A 27081-nucleotide genomic window follows, 5' to 3' on the forward strand; every position below is an offset into this window, starting at 1 on the left:
ATTTCGACGATCGCCGACCGCGTTCACCGCTATCGCTGTGTTTTAGTGTAGCCTGTTTTTGAGGGCACGGGTTCTCCCAATAAAACACTAGTTTCATCATTCACAGTTTCGCTGACTTCTTCGCCATCACTACTGCGTGACAATATGCGCCAGCATGAATTATTAACTTTCCCAGCAATATACACTAAACTCGTGTGAAACAATTTGCACACAATAAACACCAGAATGCAACACACGAGTGATGCGTGCGTCACTTGGATGGCTGCGCCCACCCCTTCACTCTAGCATCTAGTTTTTCAGCAATGCAATCACAATGTTCTCCAGAGAGCTGGTGAACATTTCACCAAGTTGGTGGGATCGGCTTCTGAGACAGTTTGCACGAAGTTTGCGCATGGTAGGTTAGCCAAAGAAGTCTCAGAAGCTTAACTTGAAGCCGGGCCACGTGTGAAGATTCGCTTTGTGGTTTCTAAACAAAAATGGCCACACCAATTAAATAAAATGTGACGTTGGTGAGCTTCGTGCTACCATCTGATTTGTGGGCACTCATTCTTTGATATGATGACAGCCAATCTTCGACGTCATCGTCATCAGTGCCGCTGATGATCGCAGGTTCTCGCTCATGCAGGGCACAAGGAATTTTTCCTCGTATGGGAAGGGCGGACTCAAGTTGCCCCAAGTTGGTGCCTATGTCACATATGTAGTAGTATGGCTGTATTTAGTTTCCCCACCTATAGTGTGTGCTTTTCGTGTCAGTTTAATTATTCTATCTTTGTTTATAAGTGCATCTGCCTGCTACGCATGCGTAAACATGGAGATTATGTGTCCATAAGTACATGACAGGACTACACACAGAATGGACACAAGTCAGCACAGGACTCTCCTGAGCTGGAACTGAACCAAAGCAATATCAAAGCTAGTTGTACTCAAAGCAGACTATTAGTATTTAATTCAGTTTGATTCAATTCAAACAATAACTTGACAATCTTGAACAGGCATTCACTGTGAAAGTACTTCAATATAGCAGAGCAATGTGGAAGGTTGGCCACAAACAGCAAGTGCCATTCTCAGCGATGGTCCTCACGCATTTAAACATGAGTGAGCAATCATAACTTCATTTGTTGCCTTGTAGGCTGCCCAAATGTGGTTTGCCTTTGAATCTTCCCACTGCATTGCATAAGAGTAGGAAAAACACCCTGCTTTCCACTTGTTGCTATGCTTGGCGATCTCCCTCCACAGGACAAGGCTGCACTGACTGCTTATGTGATGGACTGGAAGCCATATAATTGAAACATTGCGTTTTTGTGCCTACTCTGCGATTTTTCATGAACAGTGGAAGTGGATACTTTTAGTGATGTGCTCATTAGAACTTATGCTGTGGTGTGAATGTGCAGCTGCCACATGTGAATGGATGAGGCAATTTGGTAAATGTGTCAATGTCAGTTTACAGAAAGGCGACCCTTGTTCCACATAACTCCACCCTCAATGCACACTCTTGCAGGCTACAGAATCAGTAGCACAGCTGTCTGCATCATTTTGATCTAATTTGTTTATATATAGCCACTATGTTGTGTCTGCCATTGTTCTCTCGTCGACATGCACGAACATGAAAGATTAGCTTTCCCAAGAATATAGAGTAAACTCGTGAAACCTAATTTGCACAGAACAAAACACAGAGTGATGTGCACGTCACTCTGCTGGCTGCAACCACACCTTCTCTGGCATCCACAATTTTTCACCAATGCAATCACTCAATGCCTCTCTGTCCACGCTGGGCTTCGAGGCCACGAGCCATGAAATTCCAGTACTGGCACCGAATGACGTCCTGCTTGTGTGCCAATGTCTGGCACAGTTCAAGCGCTAGTCCAAGTAGCTCTGGCTCAGCCTCGAGACGACCAGCCAGCGAGTCCACCATGAAGGTCAGCAGGTAGGCCACGCGGCAACCGTCCTTGTAGAGCCTCTCGCAGAAATCCCGCACCTCAGGCCGTTCAGCACCTCCCGCAGCATCAATCACACCGCGCAAATAGTTCCAGGGGCTCTCATTGTGTGGTGCCTTGCAGATGCACTCCATGACATAGCCACACTCGCGCTCCACCACTTCTTCAGTGAAGCCAACCTGAAAAGAGGAAGTTCGTGCACAACTTGTTATTGCCCGCCACTTACTAACTACCACTAGAACACTAGAATACAGTAAAACCTTGTTAATTCGACTCTCATTCATTCGGGAAATGCCGTCCACGATTGCACCGATAGTGGCCGTGGTCTCATCTACAACGGTTGCGGCAAACAGTAGTTTTGCTTAGACTCAGTGCGCGTGTCGGCCGTGTGCCTTCATCACTGCGTAGCCACGGTCCACGATGGCACCGATAGCGGCTGTGGTCTCGTCTACACCACTGCGGCAAACAGTAGTTTCACTTAGAGGAGGAGAAAAAAAAACTATTTTGCAAAGGAATTTGGGACCTCCCAGGCCCCCTGGGTCCCCGCACGACTCAAGTACACTCAAGCGTTCATGTTTAACATGTCCATGACGCTGGCAGCCTGGCTGGAGGCGATCTTCTGCCTTGCTGAGTCTGTGGAGCATAGTGAGATCTCCCAGTCCTCCCAGCTTTGGAGTGGTACCGGCCCACTGGGGGGAGAAGCCAGGCAGGCCAGGAGTATATGGGTGAGGTTTGCTTTCGGCGCATTGCACAGAGGGCAAGAAGGTGGGATGGGTCGGTAGTGGGATAGGAGGGATGAACTAGGTAGCGTGCGCGTTTGCAGGCGGCACCATAAGTGTGGGGAAGTGAGGGGGGGCGGGTATATTTGCCTCTCGGCACAAGCATTCGTGATAAGGACAGCGAAGGTACATGCATGCTCCCTCGAGAAACCCCCCATGACGTCCGCCTGTGCCCGGTTTCTCGACCCTCTGGCTAAAGAATCGGCGGCCTCATTGCCGGGGTTTCCCGAGTGCGCGGGCACCCAGATGAGCACAGCGCTGCGGGAGAAGGGAGGGTTCTGGGTCAGTATGTGGAAGGTGGCAGGGTGAATTCTGCCCTTAGCATAATTTAGCAGTGGAGTTTTAGAATCACTCAGGGTGTAGGTAGCACTGGAGCTGCCGAGCGCTAGCGCTATAGCAATCTCTTCCACTTTCTCTGGGTCTGTTCCCTAGGGTAGTTCCTGAATTAAGGGAGGGGTGTTCAGTGTGTAAGCAACCGTTGCGGCTCCGTGCTGATCACATGCAGCATCTACCCATATTGCATTCTGTTCATCGCAGTACCATTTATGAAGGGCTGCTGCTCTGGCTTTTTGTTGCTCGTGGTTTTGGTCGGGGCGCATGTTATGGGGGAACGGTTGAATGCGTTGCGTTTGACGAATTGCCATGGGAAGGGCTTTTAGGGAGTTATGATTAGCAGGAATATTTCATTTCATTTCATTTATTGAAGCCTTAAAGGCCCGGAGGCATTACATAAGGCGGGGGCAAACAAAGTGTGAGGAACTCTTCATCATGCTAAGGAGGGAAAAGAGGAAGAAAAGATAGACGAAGAATAGAAAAGGAAACAACGCTCAGGAGGGAACTGAGCAAGCGGTACTATCATCAATATCACTGTAAAGAAACCATAAAATACAACAAGATACATACTACATAAATACTAATAAAACATACTACGCATGAGAACGAATCACTATCAATTAATTACTTAAAAGGGGTCAAGTAGCAAATGCATTTTTAACAAACCATTCTAGGTGCAGTGGATTGTTAGTTTCTTACGGAAAGTCATGTGGTCAGCGGAAGAGACAATACAGTCGGGCAGAGTGTTCCACAGCGCTATTGCATTTGTAAAAAAAAATCCTTCATTGAAGACGTACGGCACTGAATGTGCGCGATTGGACAGCTCTGGTTCAGGCGGGGGTTGTAGTTGAGGGTGTCTAGCTATTGGGTGATAGTAGAAAGAGTGAAGCATGCAGAGACGTGAGGTGATACAACGTGATTGGAGACTGGGAAGATCGAGTGTGTGTTTTAGTTGTTATGCTGGTTTTACTTGAGTAGTTTGACATAATAAAGCATGCAGCACGATTCTGAATGGCTTCTAATTCGTAGGTGAGATATGCTTGCGAGGGGTGCCAGATAGATGATGCGTACTCCGGTTTCGGCCGAATGTATGTCTGATATGCAAGTTTTTTTATAGTGGGCTATGCAGATTGCAGATTGCGACGCAAGAAACCACGTGTGCACGAGGCGTTTGCACATATTGTTTCAATGTGAGTAACCCATGATAATGACGATGTCAAGTGAACACCTAGATACTTATAGCAGTCTGTTCGTGGTACTGTAGTTGAGCTTATGTAGTACGCGTAATTTGTAATGCTGCGCTTACATGAAAAGGACATACATTGGCACTTATTAAGGTTAAGAGGCATGAACCATTTTTCACACCATGAAACGATAGTTTCATGGTGTGGCAGAAGTTTAGAAAGTAAACGTCTTCCGGTAGGGGTGCTGGCTAATCGGAGATATTGTGCCTTTAGGTGTGGTTTGGTTAGTTCTTGTATGATGTTATGTACACCTAACTCCGCCAAGCGTTCGTTACTGGTGCTTTTGGGCAGACGGAGCGCTGCCTTGGTAGCTTGCTTGATTATAGAATTTATTGTTTGGGTTTCGGTTGCACTGAGGTTGAGGTAGGGGGCAGAATACAATACTCTACTCATGGTAAAAGCTTGTACCACTTGCAGAGTATCTAATTCACACAGGCCGTGAGCTTTATTTGTTACTCTGCGTATTAGCTGCATGGTGGCTGCTAGTGTGCTCTTTAAACATTTGATTGTTTCAGTATTTCTGCCATCTTTTTGCAGGTAGAGGCCCAGCATTCGAATGGTGTGGACCTGTGGGACCTCTCTATTGTGCACATAGATTCTGATAGGAGCATGATACGTTTTACCCCTTGGCGGGAACAAGGAAAGCTCAGATTTTTTCTGGTGAGCAGGTGAGGCCTACCTTGGTGACTTTGTCCTGTATTAGCATTGCACCTGTTTGCAGTCTTTCTTCGATTTGGGCATCTGATCTATATGTAGTCCACAGGGTGACATCATTCGCATACAGAGTATGGTCAAGATAGGGAATTTGCTGCAGCTTCCATGCGAGCAGAATAAGTACTGCATTGAAAAGGAAAGGGGACAGCACGGAGCCTTGCGGTGTGCCCACATTCGTTAGAGTGCAGCGGTAAGCAGGTATGTAAGTACGAATTACAATTAGGTAAGTACGAAGGTTTTCTACGTACATGCTGGCCATTCGGTTTTGCAGGAAAGCCCTTATGTAGTTGTATGCTCGTTGGCCAATGCCTAGGTATAGCATAGCTTTTAGGATGGCCCTGTGGGTGACGTTGTCGAAGGCCTTCTTCAGGTCAATCGCCAGTACCACTTTGGTGGGCGTAGGTATGAGGGGGTCCAGTATAGCTGTCGTGAGTTGAAGCATGGCACCTTGTGTGGATAGGCCAGATCAGAATCCAATCATTGAGTGCGGGTATTGACCGGTGTCTTTCATGTGGCCGTGCAGTCTAGCTAGGATGACTTGCTCAAAGAGTTTGCCTAAGCTAGAGGTAAGTATTTGGTGCTTAGAAGTATTCAAGCTATTAAACTGGGAAGGCTTAGGAGTAAAGATCGACGGTGAATACCTCAACAACCTTCGGTTTGCGATGACATTGTTCTCTATTCAGCAACAATGCAGACAAGTTACAACAAATGATTCAGGACCTTACAGGGAGAGTGTAAGAGTGGCACTGAAGATGAGAGAGAGAGAAGTGGTTCTTGTGGGAAAGGAGGAAAGGCTGGCACTATCTTCTGCAACCCATGCGGGAGCACGGCTCAGCGCCAGCAGGGTGGGGGAGATGGGATTAAAAGAAAGAGAGGGTAGGAGGGAGAAAGGTAGAGGGTCGTCCCAGCAGCATCAGAGCAGCCCGGGAGGGCCCAGTGGGTTCGACCGGAGGAGTAGGCTGGAGGTAGACTGTATAGGAGGTGGCCCAGTAGAAGTGAAGTAGTGGCAGATCAGGAAGCCCGAGGTGGTGGGATGGCTGTTAGGCCATCTGTCTTTGTAGAAATTTCCCGCCAAGAGCCCCGACGAGTCGAGGTACTCGACGACACTTAGGAAACTGAAGATTACTATGCACTGAAGACAAAGATAATGATAAATAGCCTGGCAAGGGAACAAGAGTTCAATATCGGAAGTCTGCCTCTAGAGTCTGTGGAGGAGTATGTTTACCTAGGTCTACTAATCACAGGGAACACGGACCACGAGAAGGAAATTCACAGAAGAATAAAAATGGGTTGGATCGCGTATGGTATAGACATCGTGAGCTCCTGAATGGGAGCTTACCATTATCATTGAAAAGGAAAGTATACAGTCAGTGCATTTTACCGGTGCTGACATATGGTGCAGAGACTTGGCGGCTGACAAAGAAGCTTGAGAACAAGTTAAGGACCGTGCAAAGAGCGATGGAACGAAGAATGCTAGGCATAACTTTAATAGACAGAAAGAGAGCAGTTTGGATCAGAGAGCAAATGGGCATAGATGATATTCTAATAGACATTAAGAGAAAGAAATGGTGCTGGGCAGGTCATGTAATGTGCAGACTAGATAACCGTTGGACCATTAGGGTAACAGAATGGGTACCAAGAGAAGGGAAGCGCTGTAGAGGATGGCAGAAGACTAGGTGGAGTGACGAAATTAGTAAATTTACAAGTGCTATTTGGAATCGGTTGGCGCAGGACAGGGGTAATTGGAGATCGCAGGGTCTTCATCCTGCAGTGGACATGTATAGGCTGATGCTGATGATGATGCGAGGTAAGGGAGATGGGGTGCATATTTTCTGGTGTAACTGGTTTGTGAGGTTTGGGTATTGGAATAACCCTTCCATGCGTCCACTCCTCTGGCAGTGTGCCACTCTGTCAATGCTAGTTGAAGATACTGGTAAGTTCTCGCAGGGAGTTGTCATCGAGGTTCCTAAGAGCGGCGTTTGTCATGCAATCTTTACCTGGCGTGGTGTTGAGGTATCTATGAAGTGCTGCTCGGACTTCTTGTTTAGTTATGTCCCTGTCCAGTTCAGTTCAGTATTTGGTGGGCCGGCGAACTCCCGTAAGGGATTTGAATAGCCCGGTGAGGTGTGTAGGCTCCTGAGTGTCAATAGTAGCGCCTGCGTGTCGTATTTTATGGTTGTGTGTTAGTCGAGCAACAATATTTCTAGTACGTTGTTGACTTTTCATGGGATCAATTAGATGTTTTAAAAGATGCCATGCTCGAGCGGTACTGAGATCGCCTCTGAGACCTTCGCATACCTGCTGCCAATTCTGCCTACAAAGTTGTTGGCTATAATCCTGAATTTGTTGTGCAAGCTCAGATATATTGTTTTGGAGCTTCTTATTGCATTCTTGCTGAACGTATCGTTTCATGAGACTTTCATGTGCTTCTATCATATGGGCTAATTTTGAGTCCATAACTGGGACTTGTTCTGGGCTATATTTCTTGGTACACACCGCTTGGTCCTCGAGGAGCTGTGCTGTCCAGGTTCGCACATCCACCGGCCCAGTTTCTTGGTTTGTTTCCCAGTGTTATCTAAATTTATCCCAGTTGATTAGCTTATGCTTCATTCTCGTACGAGATGCTTGGGGACCTGAGACTAGAACTTCGATAATACAGTGGTCACTGCCTAAAAAGTCACTGCCAACAAGTGTGTTGTTCTATTCCATTCCAAATTGTTCATGCGTCTGCCCACCGTGAGGTCCGGACTTGTGTCCATCATTCCTGTTGTACCTTGTCTGGTGGGGCAATCGAAATCATTGTACACCGTGAGCCGAGACTGTTGAATTTGTGTCATAAGAACCTCCCCTCTGCCGGAAGTTTTCTGGTAACTGCAGTCAATGTGTGCGCAGTTAAACTCTCCAGCCACTATGATTGGTGTTTTATTTGCCGCTGTGGTTATTTGCGCTATTAGGTTAGCGCAGCACGTTGCTGGCATACTCGGTAGATTATAGATATTGGCAATGAGCACGGAATCCTGTTGAATGTCGACTGGGATTACTTCAAGGACCATGTTTCGGACTTTGTGTGAGAATGTAAGTTGTGGTGTGCCTTATGAATCACTTGATAAAGGTGGACACAACCGGAGTACTATCATTTGGTGAGTGATAAGCAGTATATCCCAGGAATGAAACACTAATTTAGGGTCCTGTAGCAGAATTAGGTCTGGTGGGTGTTCCTTATTTAGTATGAGTTGGATTAGCGCTTCTCGCTTACGACGTATGCTGCGGCAGTTCCAACGCCAGAGTTTTAAAAAAGGAGGAGTAGTCTTCGATTTAGGTGAATCACCTGCCATTTTGCTGGCCAGAAGTTTTGGATGTGGAAGGGGGGTGGGTGATTTGACGTAGGGACGCCACCTGCATTTGGTTGGTTGCCTCCACCACCATTAGGCTCATTTGTGTGCTGAGCTGGGTACAGAAGGTATCTAGTTTGTTCTCTAAAATTTTGAAGCGTTCGTCCATGCAAATTTCAAGTGTTGGAAATCGAGCCTCGAGTGTTCATAGGCGATTTTATAGGAATTGCTGACATTGATCACGCATCTGCTGTTGGAAGTCTGCTAGTTTCGCTGTTAACTTTGCCTCAAGTTTGGCTTCAAATTGAGCCTCCATCTCAGCTGTTTTGTCTGATGGTTCATTCTCAGCTGTTTCGTCTGACAACGCAAGAACTTTTTTTCTTTTCTTTTTTTGTAGGTGGTGTGGAGGTTGAGGTTTCTGCGAGACATGAACTCTGAGTGTCTAGGTATAAAGGGTGACCAGGAAGTGGGTGCGAGGGCTGGGTGATAGTTTGGGTAATGGGTGAGGGGTGGGAATGGGAGATGGCCTGTCGTAAGCTTCTTACCTCCTCTCGAAGGCGGGCTAGCTCCTCACCCCGGGGGTCTGATTTGCGGGCGATTCGTTCTGCCCATGTGAACTCCACGGGGGCCTTCGTGGGAGCTGATGGATTCCACTCTGGGAAATCTTCGGAATGCAGTTGCCATCTTCCCGTTGTGCTCTTGTTAACTGAAGGCTTTGTTGTTTGTTGTCGCTGTGCTGCTTTGCACCATCCTGTTCCTGTAAGGTGCTCGCCGTTGCACAGGATGCATCGGGGCACACACTGACGTCATCTGTCTTCGCTGTGATCTTCGCCGCATCTTGGACATCTCAGTATTTTCGCTTGTGGGCACACATCATGTCTGTGTCCTCGGGTGCGACAGTTCTTGCAGGCCTCTGGTCGCGCCCTATATGGCGTGCACAGGTGCACTCTCCCAAAGTAAATAATTCTACGGAGGATGGGTCCCTGGCCAAAGGTTATAAGGATGGACTTAGACTTGCCCATGCGTCTTGCTAGTAGGATGCCTGCTTCTGGATTTCTCACTTGTAGATCTTGTAGCAGCTCTTCTTCCATTTCATCCCAAAAAGCATTTGCAATCACGAGTCGTACTGTGTTCGCCGCAAGGACTATGTATGCTGCAACTCCATACGCGTTTGCGTTTAGGGTACTAATGCTTCTGATTTTAACTAGGTCAAATGATCAAGAAGCTACCTTGATATGCTGGCATAATCACCTCTGTCATATAGATACACTGTTCTGGTCTCTTTTTTCTTTTGTCTGCTACATTTCGTTTTAACACTTGTGACAACAACCCAATTGTCACTTGTTCCCACAAACACCTTTACAAAATTCACTACATTTGGCAAGTTGCAGAAAAAAAGGTCCAATGTATTGGTACCACGAGCTGGATCAATAACATATTACATTAATCCGAAAGAATCTATGATACTTTTCATCCCAAGTTGGAGCTTGCACCTTCCTTCATGCCAGTATAAATCAGGCAAATTAAGGCCTCCTGCCAGCATGAACGTGCAACAAGAAGCCTCAGAAACAATTTCATATAAAAACTGTAGCATGGTGAGAGAGAAGTTAGGAGCCCGGTAGAAAGCCCCGGCTGCCAATAAAAAATTATGTGGCAACGTAACTTTGCACAATACTGATTCCACATCGTCATGGTCTATATCTAGTTCAGATGAGTTCAAAGAGTGGTGAAGTAAATGAAAAATGCCAGCACACATGCGGGATCTATCTTTGCGATAAGAAACGAAGCCTTCCGGAAAAACTTCACTGTCTTTAACAGAAGGATCGAGCCATGATTCAGTCCCAAAGACTATGTCAGCTTTCAGAGCCAATAAGAGCAGCAAGATCATCTACTTTATTGAGGATGCTTCTACAATTCACTGTCACTGTAATCAAATCAAGTATCTGGCACCCACTTTTCTCTGGTTTGGGTCACATAATTTTTACGTTTTGGATGACTTCTTTGTTTTTCTGTATCCCACTTACATGTCTTTCCATTCACAACCAACTTATCAAAGCTTAGTCTGACGCGATTTTTCTCATCCGCTTTATTCGCCTAAGCATATTCCCAGAGCATTTTCCGAATATCTCTTGTTTCAGGTGCATAATCTTCGTCGACACTGTATGCAGTTCCTTTGAAGTTCCTAGCATTAGAGAGAGCATAAACTTTTATTTTCAAATCAACAAGATTTGAGTCCAGCGTCATTTTAGTGGGTCTGGGCACCCGCCACAGATGCAGTTCCGAGACCTTGTCTCAAAGTGGTTTCCTTGGCTCGCTGGACGGCCCAGAGTTGTGCTGTCAGGTTCGAGCTGAGCAGTGCGGTCTTCCAGCGCGACCGGAGGCTGGCGGTGGAAGAGACGGAGGGGTCGGCACTGCCCGACTAGTTTGTTAAGTCCCGACACTCCCGTAACATGTGATTTGAATAAAGGGAAAATCGGACATCCACCCGTTCATAGCAATTGCTACACAGGAAACCCATACGGGTTCCTCGAAAGAAAAGCCTCATAGTTGAAGAAAAATTTCCCTTTTCCCTTTATTTATTTTCCCTTTATTATTTCCCTTACTATTATTCCTTATTATTCCTTATTATTCCCTTATTTATTATTTTCCCTTTATTCATTACTTCTCTTTACCTTGCGGGTTTCCGCAGAACTACTACGTCAAACTCTTGCCTTTGCTTCGTGTTGTCGACAAATTCGACTTCGCCCTGCCATCTGCTAGCCGCCTGGTTAGCTCAGATGGTAGAGCGGCTGCCCCGGAAAGGCGGTGGTCCCGGGTTCGAGTCCCGGACCAGGACGAATTTTTCTTCAACTATGAGGCTTTTCTTTCGAGGAACCCGTATGGGTTTTTTTTTGTAGCAATTGCTACGAACGGGTGGATGTCCGATTTTCCCTTTATTCATTACTTCTCTCCACCTTGCGGGTTTCCGCAGAACTACTACGTCAAACATGTGATTTAGTGTGGCAACCTCGCCACCCAGTGTGCATCTGTTTGCAGCGTACATGTCTGGATACATGGCGTGCATGAGTCTCGGGTTTCTGTAAGAGTCTGTTTGTAATTTTCACAAGTGTACTGCTTGCGTCCTGTCGAACCTAGCGTGAGGGAATGGGTATACGAGTCTTTGTAATTGGTAGTGTGTTGTGATGTCGTGAAATCTGGTCATACGATCCTCCTATGCCCAGACGTTTGCTGTGCCCTGCGGGGGCTCTTCCTCCGATGCTGCTCGGTGAAAGAATGTTTGCTTTTTCTTTGTAGGAGGCAAAATTGACAATGATCGGTCTTTTCTTCTTTTTGTTATAGCGACCTATACAGTGTGCTCTTTCTACCGACTGCATTTCAAAGCCTAAGTTTTTGAATTAGGAAGGAACAGCGCCAACTAAGATGATCACAAGTGGGGAGAACGACACAGGACGAGCGCCAACTTCATCTATCTTTATTCACTGAAAAATCAGCAAATATAAGGAAAATTAGAGACATGCGCACAATGACCATAATGCATCATCTGCCAAACCATTCTAGATAGGACATTTCGCTTTTGAACAGGGTCACGGAAATATCACTAACACAGTTTTTTCCTCTTTTCTTTATATGGAAGGCTTCCAAAACCTCACGTGCCTTTGTTTCCCTGCTTCTGCCAAGAATCTTTATCTCTCCGAGCCGTCGTTCACACTTCTTGCAGTACTGGCATTGTTTTCGTGGGGAATGTCCTGCCGCTCGGTCACACGCAGTGCAAGTTGCGCAATATTGCAAAAGATGCGCACCTCCTTCTTTCAGCGACCGCACATGTTCAGCTGCACTGTAATTCACGCATCTGCCCGTTTGGCCCACATAGGTTTTCCCACAGGTCAAAGCTATTTCATATACCACACCGGTGCAGCACTTTACAAACTGCTTTCCATGTTTTTTGGTGCAGTTGCTCCTCGTACCCTGGCTCGCGACACGGGCGCAGAGCTGAGCTTGCTTTCGAGGAGCCGAAAACACGACTGGGACGCCGTGTCTGTTTGCCACCTTTTTCATGTTGTGAGCTATCCTATGTACATACGGAACCACTTCCGCCTTTGCAGCTAGTTTCTCTTGTGCGCACGGTTGCTAACCATGGCACCTTTGATTTTTTGCAAAATCACTTCAGCCACTGCTGCGATAACCGTGCTTGGGAACCCCGCCGAAACCAACCTATCAACTTGCTTGTCAAAGCTCGCACGCATTGCATGGTCACACGATTTCACGAGAGCAGACTCAAGACAAAGTTTAGCAATGGAACGTTTTACGGTTTTTGAATGCGCCGACGCATAAGGAAGAAGCTCCTTTTGTGCTCGAGATGCGTACTGCCAACATACATGATCTTCACCCAAGGTAATGTTAATGTCAAAAACTGTAATCACCCCTGCAAGGGTAGCTCATGCGTGAAAACCAACCCCCGTCCCTCCTCTTTAAAGCTGTCTAGGACAATGCTTACACCATCTGTGTAATTCAACACGTTCAGTTTGTTAAAAACTATTAAAGAATCGTCAACATACCTGAACACTTTTAGTACACCCTTTCCTGTTAAAATTGGCTCCAAGGCGCTGTCAATACAGGTTAAGAAAATGTTAGTAAGCACCGGGGCTATGCAGGATCCAATACAAATCCCTTGTCTTTGTCGATAAAACTTGTTCTCGAAAGAGATGAACGTCGCATCATGGTAAAATTCTAGCATTTTCATAAAATTGTCTATTGACACGCCAGAGGAGTTTTGGAACTCTACTGCACCGTTACATTCTATAGCATCTCTGACAGAACGAAATAAGGCATCGTGGGGCACAGAGTAAAACAAGTCTTCAACATCTACTGAAAACGCATAACCAATGGAAGTACCTTCCTCAAGAAACCTAACAACATCTTTTGAACTCTTTGTGGCGTACGGATCTTGAACTTTAAGGGATGTAAGGTGCTTTTGAAGAAACTTGCTTAACACAATCTGCCAAGTTCCATTTCCGCTGACCACTGTTCTGAATGGCACGGAAAGTTTGTGCGTTTTGGCCATAAAGAACACGGAAAGGGCATTGCTTTTGCTGTTGCCAATGTCATTGGCCAGCCTGCTCAGATCTAATTCTTTGCACATCGCAGCCGCCTTGCCTTTCACTCGCGTCGCACTAGCTTTCAGAGGGATGAAGTTCTTTGCAATTGCTTCGCTGGATCTTTTTTGAAACTCTTCCTCGGTGAGCACCACGAACCCACCATCCTTGTCAGCTTGAAGAAGCCGGAGTCTATTCTTCCTGAAATACGACATGACTTTTCCCATAGAATCTTTGCTAGTCAACGTGTTAGTGCTGGTCGTAGATCTTATAAGCGTATCCACGCCATCCAGTAGGCATCTTTCACGGTTTTCTTCCAATGCCTTTCCTGCTATGTGCCTATTAAACGCCAGGAACTCATGTGCTTCTATTCGTGGCGCGTGGCTGAATTTCGGACCTTTGTTCAACACATGCCTGACATCGTTGGGAAGATCAACATCTCCAATGACCGTCACCAGCCTTTCCGGGGGCTTCTAGTCATTCTTCAGAGAAGACGACTAAACAGTGGTTCAGTGTCTGAGCCCAACAAAACTCAGTCATACTTCCTATAAGGCGTCGAATTGCACAAAGCTTCTTCTCCGCCTGCCATCCCGTATCCACCTTGTAACAAATCGCACGCACATGGTCTTCACATCTTCTAATCTGCGGCCACAACTCTGCTTTCAAGAACCTGCAAATGCGATGGACGTTTACCACGAGGCCGTCCTGTTATCAGCATGCGCCCAGACGATGACGGAGCCCGGTATGGACTGTGACGTGCAAACAAAGGGTTGAGGCGACAACAGTTGCCATCCTCCATAAATGATGTGATTACCATGAAGATCACTCTACCTGAACGTGACAAGCCGAACTAACCGATGAAATGGGCCTACGCAGTGCGAACAGTGTCGTCCTCGGATTCCCAGTTTACTACAGTAAAGCCTCGTTAAACCGTACCTGCTTAAACAGTAGTTTCGTTTTAAAAGTAGTGAAGTCAAATCCCCGACTCAGCAGCCATTGAACATAATGTGTTTTGTATCTGCATAAACCGTGCCAGCTTAAAGCGTATGCATCGGTTAAAACGTAGCGTTTGAACTTTTCATCGCGCAAACACGGCGGTGAGCAGTCTCCATCGGGCGGCCCGGCAGAACAACAAGCCTCAGAGATCGGAACAACGGCCTCCAAGCGCCTTGTGAGTTTGTGTGAAGCCACATCAACATCAACATCATTTCGATGCCGTGCTTTCTCTATGGCCGTGCCAGAGAGCGTTATGGTGTCGTGCAAGCGAGAACTCGCGTCGTTCCGAAGCTCGGATAAAAAAGACGCTGGGCGCTCCGCATAGAAGAAAAATTAGACATCGTCCGTGCTGTCGAACGTGACACGAAGAAGACGGCGCTGGCACGCAACAGGGATCTGCTGCTCGCTACAGTGTGTGGCACTTGGAATGCTAAGAAGTTGCTCGGCAGCGCTGCTGCGACCGCGAAGACATGTCGGCTACGAGGTTCGACTTTTCGCCATCGTTGCCTGTGCTGTTGCCGAAGTGTCGACTAGCTACAGTGATGAGGACGACCCGGAAAGCGACAGCACGGGCGATTCAAGGCCAACAGTGGCACAAGCTGCGCGTTGCATCAGCCTCATGAATGCAATCATTGCGACGAGAACAGGGGCGTGATAACGTAATTCTATTCCAAATGAAAAGTATTCTAAACTGCGGCATATGGCAATGAAAAAGGCGCCCCCGGGACTTCTGCAGCACTACTCCGCACGTGCATGGAGATTATGTAACGCCAACGAGGAATCTGCCATGCGAGTGTTTGCCGAGAAGAGGGGGCTGGCTGAAAAGCTGGCACGCAGCTTCAGTAAGTTTGAGGCATCAAATGAAAATAACACTTTTGTCGCGCAAAGTGAATACGTAAATACTGCATGTTTTTTCCCCTTTCATCACACTCTCTCTGAGTTCCGTTTTAGACAGGTAAGTGGGTGATCTCATGCTATTCGTTTAAACAGTACTACCATTTAGTACGTACTTTTTCCGAGCTCCGGCCAACTACGGTTTAACGAGGTTTCACTGTACGTGCTTGTGTCATATGTGGGCGCGAAGGTGCAACATCATGGAAGGGATTTTACGACGAATTCGACAGTTGTGATTGGCTAAAATACAGTCATCAAATTTCTTAGTCGAATCTCCTAGGGAAGATGACGGTATTAAGAGCAGAGACCTTTGGTGCAGTGGGAGTGGTGCTGACGTGAACTCGGACGTTTAATATGCTCCCACATGGAGTGGGCTTCCGCGTCTGGAGCCAGTGCAGATAATGTAGAATAAATCCTTTTTCCTTCATTCCTACTACCAGATGTACTCATCAATGGGCTTGGTGGATTCCTGGCCCAAACGCCACCTCAAGCTGCAACAATACTCATATAAGGCCATCACTTGAAGTGCGTTATTTCTATTGTAAGCATTTATGCAGACTTCATCTTCATCTGTAAAAAGTCATCATCAATCATCGGCTCGTGTTTGTTTTGCATCGGCGCCATTTTTCCTTCTTGGAATAAAGCGTCGTCTCGACCGTGGTACAGTCGAAACCCGCGGTAACGAAATCCCGAGGGAACGAAATTCTCGCCGCAACGAAATATTTTCGGATTCCCGGTGAACAGCCATAGGAGTCGATGCATTTCCTATCTCGCGACAACGAAACTTTTTTCTATAGCAATCCCTCATCAACGAAATTTTCTGAAACGAGAGTCCGCAAATAATCTACTCATGTAACACTAGTTGTGTCCGGAAACTGCTCAAATGCATTTGCTGTGCGCTTAAATTGCATTAACTACCGCCACAGCACACTTGCGTGGCCGCCGCCATCATTGTTTACAATAAAAAAAGCCTCGCACCACCTCTCGTGACAGACGACAGCGATGATGATGATGGTGGTCGTTCGCCCGTCGCAACGGGTGACTGCGCAGTGTCCGGGCCAAAAATGCAATTAGCATTAAAATGATACAAATAAAAAAGACAAGAACCGTAGGCTATCTCGCAGTGAGCACATTTTATTTAATCCTGTGTGCCATTACAGCTTGCGCTAAATGCGGAGCGAAACGCCTGCGTGCGTGGCAGCCAAATCAACATCTACTACATGTGAAGGCTCTAATAACCCAGATGATGCTTTAGTATCAGTGGGCTTTGTGTACCGCCGCACATGGTCGTGTGCTCAGTGTCGGTGCTAGAGTGCGTCAATTGTGTGTCTCTGTGCCAATCGGACCATTTGCTTTGACAGCCTGCTAAGATGCTGCCTCCAGCCAAAAAGAGGAAATTTATGACACTGCACGATAAGGCTGCAATTATTGCCCAAGCTGAAAAGGGCCGGAAGAAAATGGATATCGCCGAAGAATTTGTAATTGCGTGAAGTTCGATATCGACGATTCTGAAAAACAAGGCCTCCATGCTCGGCGCGCTCGGAAATGGTGCGAGTGCGAAAAACAAAACGGTGAGCGCTGCGGCTTTTCCAGACGTTGACAAGGCGGTGTTTGCATGGTTTTGTGAACAGCGCGCCAACAAAGTGCCGCTGTCTGGCAGAGTTCTTCAGCAGAAAGCGCTGGACTTCGCATGCATTCTCGGGCACGCTGATTTTAAGGCTAGCCCTGGCTGGTTGAGCCGTTTCAAAGCCCGCCACGACATAGTGGCCAAAGTCATTTCCGGGGAGGCAGCAGCCGTCGACCCTTTGACAACGTCGTCGTGGCTGCTGACCAACAAAGAAGTATTGGACCAGTACAAGCCCTCGGACATTTGCAACGCAGATGAGACGGCCTTATTCTACGAGATGCTGCCATCGAAGACCCTGGACTTAAAAGGCCAGAAATGCCGCGGGGGAAACACAGCAAGCGGCGTGTAACAATTTTGTTGTGCACCAACATGGACAGCACAGATAAACGGCCACTGCTTGTAATCGGCAGAAGTAAGAAGCCCCGCTGCTTCAAGAGAAATCGTCGGCTGCCCGTACAGTACATTGCGAACCTGAAGGCATGCATGACCCGGGCCATATTTGGCAGCTGGCTCGAGGCCTTCGATACGGACATGCGGAAGGCAGGCAGATCGGTCTGCCTTTTTTTTTGGACAATTGCAGTGCCCATCATGTCCATGACGTGGAACTGAGAAACGTGCGCTTGGTTTTTTTTCCACCGAACTGCACTTCCGTGCTGCAGCCGCTTGATCAAGGCGTCATTCGTAGCGTCAAGTGCGCCTACAAGGAGAGGCTGATTCAGTGTCTGCTGCTGAACCTCCAGTTGAAGCATCCGACCATAGTGGACATGTTCATGGCGCTTGGGATGATGGCCGCCGCATGGGTTGCGACGTCGCCAGCCGTGATAGCTAGTTGTTTTAATCATGCCGGCTTCATTGACACTCAGCAAGCATCATGCGCTGATGCAGTGGCATCACAAGAAGATTCACCTGAAGGTGCACTAGTTGACAGTGCTGACGGCGCAGTGCCGCCATCGCTGGCCCACGCATGGGATGAACTTTCTGCCGTGACAGATGGTGTTCCGGATGGCCTCAGCATCGATGAGTTCGTTCGTGTGGATGAAAGTGTTGTCGTCCATGAAGAGATGACTGATGAGGTCATCATAAGTAGCGTTTGCCAAGGTGCTGACGATGCCGACGACCACCATACACCAAATCAAGAGAGGACTGCGAACCTGCGGGATGTGTTGAATGCCTTCGATGTAATTCGATCATTTTTCGGTGAGCATGACGACGACGTGGCAATGGACCACTTCTTGCAGTGTGAGTCGAGAGCAGTAAAATTGCTGCAAGGCAAGGCTCGGCAAAGTAAGCTGACTGACTTTTGGCAATAAATTTCTTTTTTTTTTGCAAGGCAATTCCCTTTCCTGTCTTTTCTGCCTCATTCTCACGCTAACGAAATTCCCACAAAAGCGAAATGTTTTGCTTTCCCCGGCGATTTCGTTATTGCGGGTTTCGACTGTATTTTAAGTGGTGGAGGTGCTTTAAGATCCCTTCGACCTCAATCCACTTCAAGATCTCTCCTGGAGCTACGTTCGGGACGCCGCTTACGCCAAGAGGCCGCCATGTCGCAAGACCAGACCGCAGCGTCCACCATCTCGGTTCAAGTGCCAGCCACCCCCACTCCCAGCCCTGCCAACAACCGGTATCGCGATCCTGAAATCTTCTCTGGCTTGCCTGGTGAGGACGTTGAAGACTGGCTTGACAACTACAATCGTGTCAGCGAATACAACAACTGGAACGAGACATCGAGGTTAAACAACGTGCCATTTTACGTCTCTCAAATAGCCAAGACATGGTTCCTGAATCATGAGAGAGACTTCCATGATTGGTCGTCTTTCAGGGAGCAGCTACGGCGAATTTTCGGCACACCCACAGTTCGTTCGGAAGTTGCGAAAAAGAGGCTGTCTGAGCGCGTCCAGCATTATGGCGAGTCGTACACCTCGTAAATTGAGGACATCCTCGCGCTTTGCCGCCGTGTCGACAGTGCCATGCTAGAACCTGATCGCTGCGACACCTTCTTAAGGGTATTGGATCTACTGCCTTCAACTCACTCACCGCTCAAAACAATTCAACGGTGTTGGATGCCGTCTCCGCCTGTCAGCGCCTCGACGCCCAGCAATCAATCCGCTTGCAACCAGACTTTGCCGACAACCCCTGGCAAACAGTATTGAGCTCCGGTCTATCATTCGAGCCATAATTCGTGAGGAATTGCAAGCGCATGGCTCACCCCCTTGCAGCAGCGCTCACGTCCAACCTGCTTCTACTGACCTGCGTGGTATTATTAAGTAGGAACTGGCCTCCCTGCAGAACGCCCAGCATACCAACGCTTCTCCTTGCCCACAACCAGCTTCTTACGCCCAGGTTGCTGCAATGCCAGCCGCGCCGTCTTCAATCACACCACCTGCGCCTGTTCACGATCACCTGGCACCTTTAGTCACCCGAGCTCCGAACCCGCCTTACTACTCTGCCTGGCATTCGTCGAGGCCTATCTGCTACTACTGCGGCATTCAAGGACATATCTCCCGGTTTTGCCGACGCCACTAGCAAGACGAACGTCATGGTTACGTGGCCTTTGAACACGATGAGCCACCTCCTCGCGTGACGATAATCCTCCCGTTTGCCGATCTCCATCTCCGGCCGACTTCTCCAACACTGCACACAACACACATGCCTCGAGACGCCTCTCCCCATCGCCGCTCCGACGTTCTGTTTCACCACTTCGACCTGTCTCTTAACTCCATGTCCAGCGACCGGAAAACTAACCAGTGCAGTTTTTGGAGGGAAAACTGCATCGCCGCGAAGTGCTCCAAGTCCTCCTGAACGTCCTTCAAACATGTTATTATATTGGTGTCTGTGGAGGGTGTGCCTTTGTTAGCTCTGATTGACACGGGAGCTACTACAGTCAACGACTGAATTTTCGGACGCCCAAATTTTCGGACATGCCTGATATTTCGGACGTCTTCGCGGCACCGCCACGAGCCCCATAGAATCAATGTATAAGGACATCTGAAGTTTCACACGCTCAAACCTCCCCGCTGTCCAATTTTCCGGACTTTTTGATGCGACAGAAGGTCCTTTGGCTACTCGCGCAGCGCTTTTGCGAAGGAAATCGACTTGCAGCCGAAGCATATCACCGCTTTGAACCACATCTAGCCGAATCTAGCCGTCACACACCGATTTGGTCTGGCTACGCTGGCTAAGTTTATCGGCGCACTTCCGCGTCCGGCGGAGTTTCCGAAGCGGCGCCATTTCGTTTGTTTACGCTGGACGCGTTTTGGCTAGCGTGGTGTGTGGTTGTGCTGTTCAAGTGTGCTCTGCGACGTTGGGCCTAGGTGCTTCGACGCTCATCAGCGAGCTCCACTGTTTGCAACTAGAGGATTTCGCTTGCCTTCGATGGCCCCCACTCCGTCTTCGTCGTCCTCACCGATGGCATCGAAGCGTGGAAAGCAGTATCGTCAGTTAACCATGGAGAAGAAAGCTGCCATTATTAAGCAAGTCGTGAGCGGCCGATCCCAGGCTGGCGTGAGCAAGGAGTATGGCGTCAATGGACGACGTGATCAACGACCTCCGCTCTGCTGGGGTTTCCATACCCACGGAAATAACTTTTGAACAGTTTGTTGACGCTGACAACAAGCTCGACTTCTGCGCAGAACTGACTGACGAGGAAATAGTCCGTCAGGTTGTGAGGGATTCAGAAGACTCCGATGTTGAAAATGAGGAGCCAGTGCCTGCGCCGACTAAAAGCGCCGAGTTGACGCGTACACTGTTGACTCGTTCATTGGTGTACAGTGCTGACATGTCCCTTGCTCAGATCGAGGCGAATATGATCGCATGCAACCGGAACGCCGTCCAAACAACAATCAACAAGTTCTTTAAGCCAATGCAGCAATAACACCGGCCGCCTGACAATGCACATGTACATAATAAACCGGCAGTCAGCTGCATACAGAGTTTTTGAACGCCTCTTTTTATAACCACTTCATTGATGCCTTGGCAGGGTTTCGGAAGCCTGGTACTTCGCCCTTTACCTCAAGATCCGATAAGAAAAGAAAAAGTGCGTTTTTTTGCATGCATTCATTTTTTCGGACTGCCTGAATTTTCGGACGTCTTTACGTTCCCTAGAGAGTCCGAAAAATCGCTCGTTGACTGTATATCTGTTATGAGTGCGGTCCTGTGCTCTCATCTGCGGAAAGTGAAGACGCCTTATATTGGATCATCCCTGATTGGGGCTAAAAAAGCAATCATTCGACCATCAGCCCAATGTACAGCACATGTCTTCATTGATGGTATCCGTCATCACATTAAGTTCGTGATTTTATTCCCGTGCGCTCATGAACTAATTTTAGGTTGCGACTTTCTCTCGTTAGCGTCCGCTTTAATCTCTTGCCGTCAACGTGTAGTCCATATGACCGAGACAGTTCATTGCAGCGGGAGTGCTGATGAGCCACGACTGCGTTTTCTCACTGCTGCCGATTCTGTACTGCCTCCCGGCCACGAACAAGTCACAAGTCTCTCTTCTACGGACATCACCAATGGCGACGTGTTCATCACTCCTTACGGTCGCTGTCTTGCCCGTAGGATTGTCTTCGCTTCCTGCCTGGTGCGGTTCAAAGAAAGCTCTCTGTTAATAATCCCTTTAAACGCGACCACTGAGACAATCCTCCTACCTCAAGGCTCCGCAGTGACCTGTTATGTGGATACCCAACCAGTCTCCCTGCTTCCTCTTGCCGCCTCACAAGCTCTTCCTCAACAGGACAAATCTGCTTCATCTGCCCTTGCTTCCGTGATAAGTCCTGACCTTACTGCTGCTCAAAATGAAGCATTGCTAAAATTGCTCATGAAGCACCAAGCCTCCTTTGATATGGATACTTCGTCACTCGGACAGACTTCCGTTGCCTTCCATCGTATTGACACCGATGGCCAGACTATTGTATGCCGTCGTCCCTACCGAGTCTCTTTGGCCGAACGCCAGATCATCGAGGAGAATGTCGCCGATATGCTGAAAAGAAACGTCATACGTCCCTCCGCCAGTTCTTGGTCATCACCCGTCGTTTTAGTGCAGAAGAAGGATGGATCGGTACGATTTTGTGTTGACTACCGTGCGCTAAACAACATCACCCGTAAGGATGTATATCCGATGCCCCGTATCGATGACGCCCTTGATTCGTTGCAAGGCGCGCAATACTTTTCCAGCCTTGATCTTCGCTCCGGATATTGGCAAATTCCAATGCACGAAGCGGACAAAGAAAAGACCGCCTTTTCTACTCCAGATGGTCTTTACGAGTTTAATGTAATGCCTTTCGGTCTATGCAATGCTCCCGCCAGATTTGAAAGAATGATCGACACTGTGGAAAACTTGTCTATGTTACCTCGACGACATCGTCGTGTTTTCCTCAACTTTCACTGACCATCTGCAACGCTTAGATGAAGTGCTCACATGCCTTTCTAATGCTGGACTTCAACTAAACACGAGGAAGTGCCGTTTCGCTAGCACAACGATTAAAGTCCTGGGTCATCTCATTAGCAAAGATGGCATCCAGCCCGATCCGGATAAAATTTCCGCGGTGCTCAACTTTCCACGCCCACTTCGTGCAAAAGAACTGTGCAGCTTCACTGGACTCACCTCATACTTTCAACAATTTATCCGGAACTTTGCCAGCATTGCCTCGCCCCTCCACAAGCTCCTTGCTAGTTCCAGTTCCTTCGATTGGAACAATCAGTGTGAAGCCGCGTTCCAAGAACTCAAGCGCACACTAACATCCCCACCTGTTCTTTGTCATTTTGATGACAAGGTGCCCACATTACTGCATACTGATGCCAGCGGTCAAGGAATTGGTGCCGTACTGCTGCAGCGCGACCACGAATTTTGTGAAAAAGTTGTTGCATATGCAAGCCGCACTCTCACTTCCGCGGAAAAGAAGTACTCGATAACCGAACAAGAGTGTTTGGCTGTTGTCTGGTCCATTCAGAAATTTTGTCCATATCTCCACGGTCGACATTTCACGGTTGTGACCGACCACTATGCCCTACGTTGGTTGCCGACGATCAAAAACTTGTCTGGGTGCCTTGGCCGCTGGATACTCTATTACAAGCATATGATTTCGATGTCATATATAAGTCCAGAAGGAAGCAACAAGATGCCGATGCTCTTTCACGATGCCCATCACCACCATCATCGGAGCACATCACATCACCTTGTCAAATTGGGCGCACGGAGGACGCTTCGTCTATTACACCGATTTCTTCCTCGACGCCATCAAACCGCTGATCAGTACTTTTCACTCACCAGCGTGCCAATTCCTATTGCCATGGTATCATCAATCGCCTTAGCGGTGTTTCATCTCCACCCAATGCCAGGCTACGGAAACAGCTCAAACTGTTCAAGCTTGAAGACGACGTGCTCTACCGGTAAATTTTTCACCCGGAAGGCCATCGATGGGTTCCCGTTATACCGCGCTCTCTTCGCGCTGCAGTTCTGCAGGCCTCACACGATGACCCTACGTCAGGCCACTTGGTTTACCACAAAACACACGAGCGCATACGCAGCCGATTCTATTGGCCAGGCCTTTCCACGAGCATAGCTAGATATGCTGCCTCGTGCACGCTTTGCCAACACTGTAAGCGACCTACTACTGCTCCGGTCGGGACGCTACAACCACAACCCTTCTCTGTCATTGGCATTGACCTTTTCGGGCCACTGCCACCTACTGCAGACGGCAACAGATGGATCGTCACTGCTGTTGACCATTTGACCCGGTACGTTGAAACAGCCTCAATACGCTCAGGAGCTGCCTCAGAAGTAGCGGCCTTCTTCATGCAGGCTGTCTACTTACGTCATGGGGCGCCTCACGTTCTTTTGTGCGACCAAGGCAAGGCATTTCTTTCAAGCACTCTTAATCAAGTTCTGCAAGCGTCCAACACCGTGCACAAGACAACGTCTAGTTACCAGCCTCAAACCAACGGCCTAACAGAGCGATTTCATCGCACGCTGTGTGACATGCTATCCATGTATATTCAACCTGATCATCGTAACTGGGATGCGATTCTCCCATTTGCAACATTTGCGTACAACACGTCTGTTCAACGGACCACCGGATACTCTCCGTTTTTCTTAGTATACGGCCGCCACCCAACCTCATCACTCGAAGTTTCTTTCTTCTCTGGCCCCGTCAACGCTTCACCATTCATTTGCAACCAGTTTGTGTCTCGTCTTGCCCAATGTTGTCGTCGCGCCCGTATGAACACTGCAGCCAGCCAAGACGATCGCAAACATCGGTACGATGCCTCTCACCGTGTCGTTTCCTACCGCCCTGGTGACGATGTGCTCCTATGGACACCTGCACGAACACCCGGTTTATGTGAGAAGCTTGAGTCTCGATATATTGGCCTCTACAAAGTCATAGAGCAGATCTCGCCGGTGAACTATCGCGTTACACCTGTTGGGGCCCCAACCGACTGAAGCTGCCGCGGAACAGAGATCGTGCACGTTTCTCGCCTGAAGCCCTGTCATCTCCGTTCCACTGTCTAATGTGCGGCCAGGCTGGCCGCTTCTGTCCACGGGGGAAATTAGTGTAAGCATTTATGCGGACTTCATCTTCATCTGTACAAAGTCATCATCAATCATCGGCTCGTGTTCGTTTTGCATCGGCGCCATTTTTCCTTCTTGGAATAAAGCGTCGTCTCGACCGTGGTATGTCACTATTTTTTTTTTTTGAATACTGCAAGCCAATGATTTGGCTCGAGCAGGGGTGGTTTCATGTACAATACAAAAGTACATAATCAAACAACCCAAGGGATGAACACAGGAAGCAATACATATTATAAACAAAAAAAAAATGTGTGATGAAATTTGTTTAACAAATGTGGTCATTAAAAGAGACAAGCACAATACACATGTAGTAGGAATGCTTAACAAATTCACCACATGCATAAAATAACTAGTAAGGCTAGGAATTGAAAACATGGCACTGCATTTCACTAACAAAGTAATCAGTTGTAAATACACTAGGTGGCAAAGAATTTCATTCCGCGACTGTGCGCTGGAAGAAACTATCAGTTATTAGAAAATATTAGTTATTAAAGCTAATATACATACATCATCATCATCATCATCATACTATTTTATGTCCACTGCAGGACGAAGGCATCACTCCCTGCGATCTCCAATTACACCTGTCCTGCGCCAACCAATTCCAACTAGCGCCCGTGAATTTCCTAATTTCATCGCCCCCCCTAGCCTTCTGCCGTACTTGACAGCGCTTCCCTTCTCTTGGCACCCATTCTGTACCCAAATGGTCTACCGGTTATCTAACCTACGTATTACATGACCTGCCCAGCTCTATTTCTTTCTCTTAACGTCAGTTAGAATATCTTAGTCTCTTAATGCGACGCCTAACATTCTTTGTTCCATCGCTGTTTGCAGTCCTTAACTTGTTCACAAGCTTCTTTGTCAGTCTCCCAGTCTCTGCCCCCATATGTCAGCATGGGTAAAATGCACTGATTGTACACTTTCTTTTTCAACGATAATGGTAAGCTTCCAGTCAGGCACTGACAATGTCTGGCGTACGCGCTACAACCCCTTTTTATTCTTTTGTGAATTTCCTTCTCATGGTGAGGGTTCCCTGTAATTATTTGACCTAGGTAAGCATACTCCTTCACAGACTCTAGAGTCTGACTGGCGATACTGAACTCTTGTTCCCTTGCCCGGCTATTCATGACTATCTTTGTCTTCTGCATGTTAATCTTCAACCCCACTCTTACACTCGGTGAAGGTCCTCGATCATTTCTTGCAACTCGTCTCCAGTGCTGCTGAACAGAACAATGTCATCTGCAAACTGTTGGTTGCTGAGATATTCACCGTCGATCCTTACTCCTAAGCCTTCTCAGTTTAATTGCTTGAATACTTCTTCCAAGCACGCAGTGAATACCATTAGAGAGATTGTGTCTCCTTGTCTGACCCCTTTATAGGTATCTTCCTACTTTTCTTATGTAGAAATAAGGTAGACATTTTCCAAGATATATATGTAAGCGGCCTATACTCCATGATTACGTAATGCCTCTATGACTGCTGGTATCTCTGCTGAATCAAATGACTCTTCGTAATCTATGAAAGCCATATAGAGGCTGATTGTACTCTGCATATTTTTCGATTACCTGATTAATGACATGGATGTGATCTATTGTAGACTATCCCTCCCTGAAGCCAGCCTGATCCCTTGGTTGACTAAAGTCCAGAGTTGCCCTTATTCTATTGCAAAATATCTTTGTGAATATTTTATATAATACTGGGAGTAAGCTAATGGGCCCATAATTTTTCAATTCTGTAACATCTCCCTTGTGGATTAGTATAACGTTGGCATTCTTCAGTTTTCTGGTACCCTTGAAGTTGTTACACACACACACACACACACACACACACACTTACATGCATGCATACACACACGTACATGCATGCATACACACACGTACATGCATGCATACACACACGTACATGCATGCATACACACACGTACATGCATGCATACACACGTACATGCATGCATACACACACGTACATGCATGCATACACACACGTACATGCATGCATACATACATACATACACACGCATACATACATACATACACACGCATACATGGATGCGGTTCGGAAAGCCAGTCATGCCCCGGCCTAAGACATACATACATACATACATACATACACACACACACACACACACACACACACACACACACACACACACACACACACACACACACACACACACACACACACACACACACACACACACACACACACACACACACACACACACACACACATACATGGATGCGGTTCGGAAAGCTGGTCATGCCCCTATGCTAAGACCCACCGTTTGGCTGATCACAAAGAAGCGCTGGTTCCAGGCCGAGTTGTTGCGCACATCATTACTAAGCAGTTGCGTGGTAAAGTCCAGCTCCCGGTCCCACAGGCCAAACTCGGCCAAGGCCCACTGGCGGTGCTGCCAGGCATGGTAGTTCTTGGCATCCAAGTCCAGGATCCCCTCAGTGAAGGCCTTCTCCCCCGAGCCATCTTGAAGCCATTCCACCACAACACGCCGGTGGTGCCACACCTGCATTGGTCCATTCAGACAGCTGCAGTGAACGATGAGGGAGACTA

The 27081-nt window shown here is 47.7% G+C and overlaps 1 protein-coding gene across 1 annotated transcript in view; it reads right to left on the reverse strand.

Moving 5' to 3' along the window:
* Nucleotides 1-917: 917 nt before the first annotated feature.
* Fnta (farnesyl transferase alpha) overlaps nucleotides 918-27081 on the reverse strand; it is a 116159-nt gene continuing 89995 nt past the window's right edge. The window contains exons 2-3 of the mRNA XM_075703096.1: nucleotides 26795-27034; nucleotides 918-2113 (exon numbers count right to left, since the gene is read on the reverse strand). Coding sequence (XP_075559211.1) covers nucleotides 1745-2113; nucleotides 26795-27034 — 609 coding nt within the window. The 3' untranslated portion in view covers nucleotides 918-1744. The remainder of the gene's footprint in view (nucleotides 2114-26794; nucleotides 27035-27081) is intronic.

The sequence above is a fragment of the Dermacentor variabilis genome, chromosome 8 (genome assembly GCF_050947875.1).
Source record: "Dermacentor variabilis isolate Ectoservices chromosome 8, ASM5094787v1, whole genome shotgun sequence".
Taxonomy (NCBI): domain Eukaryota; kingdom Metazoa; phylum Arthropoda; class Arachnida; order Ixodida; family Ixodidae; genus Dermacentor; species Dermacentor variabilis.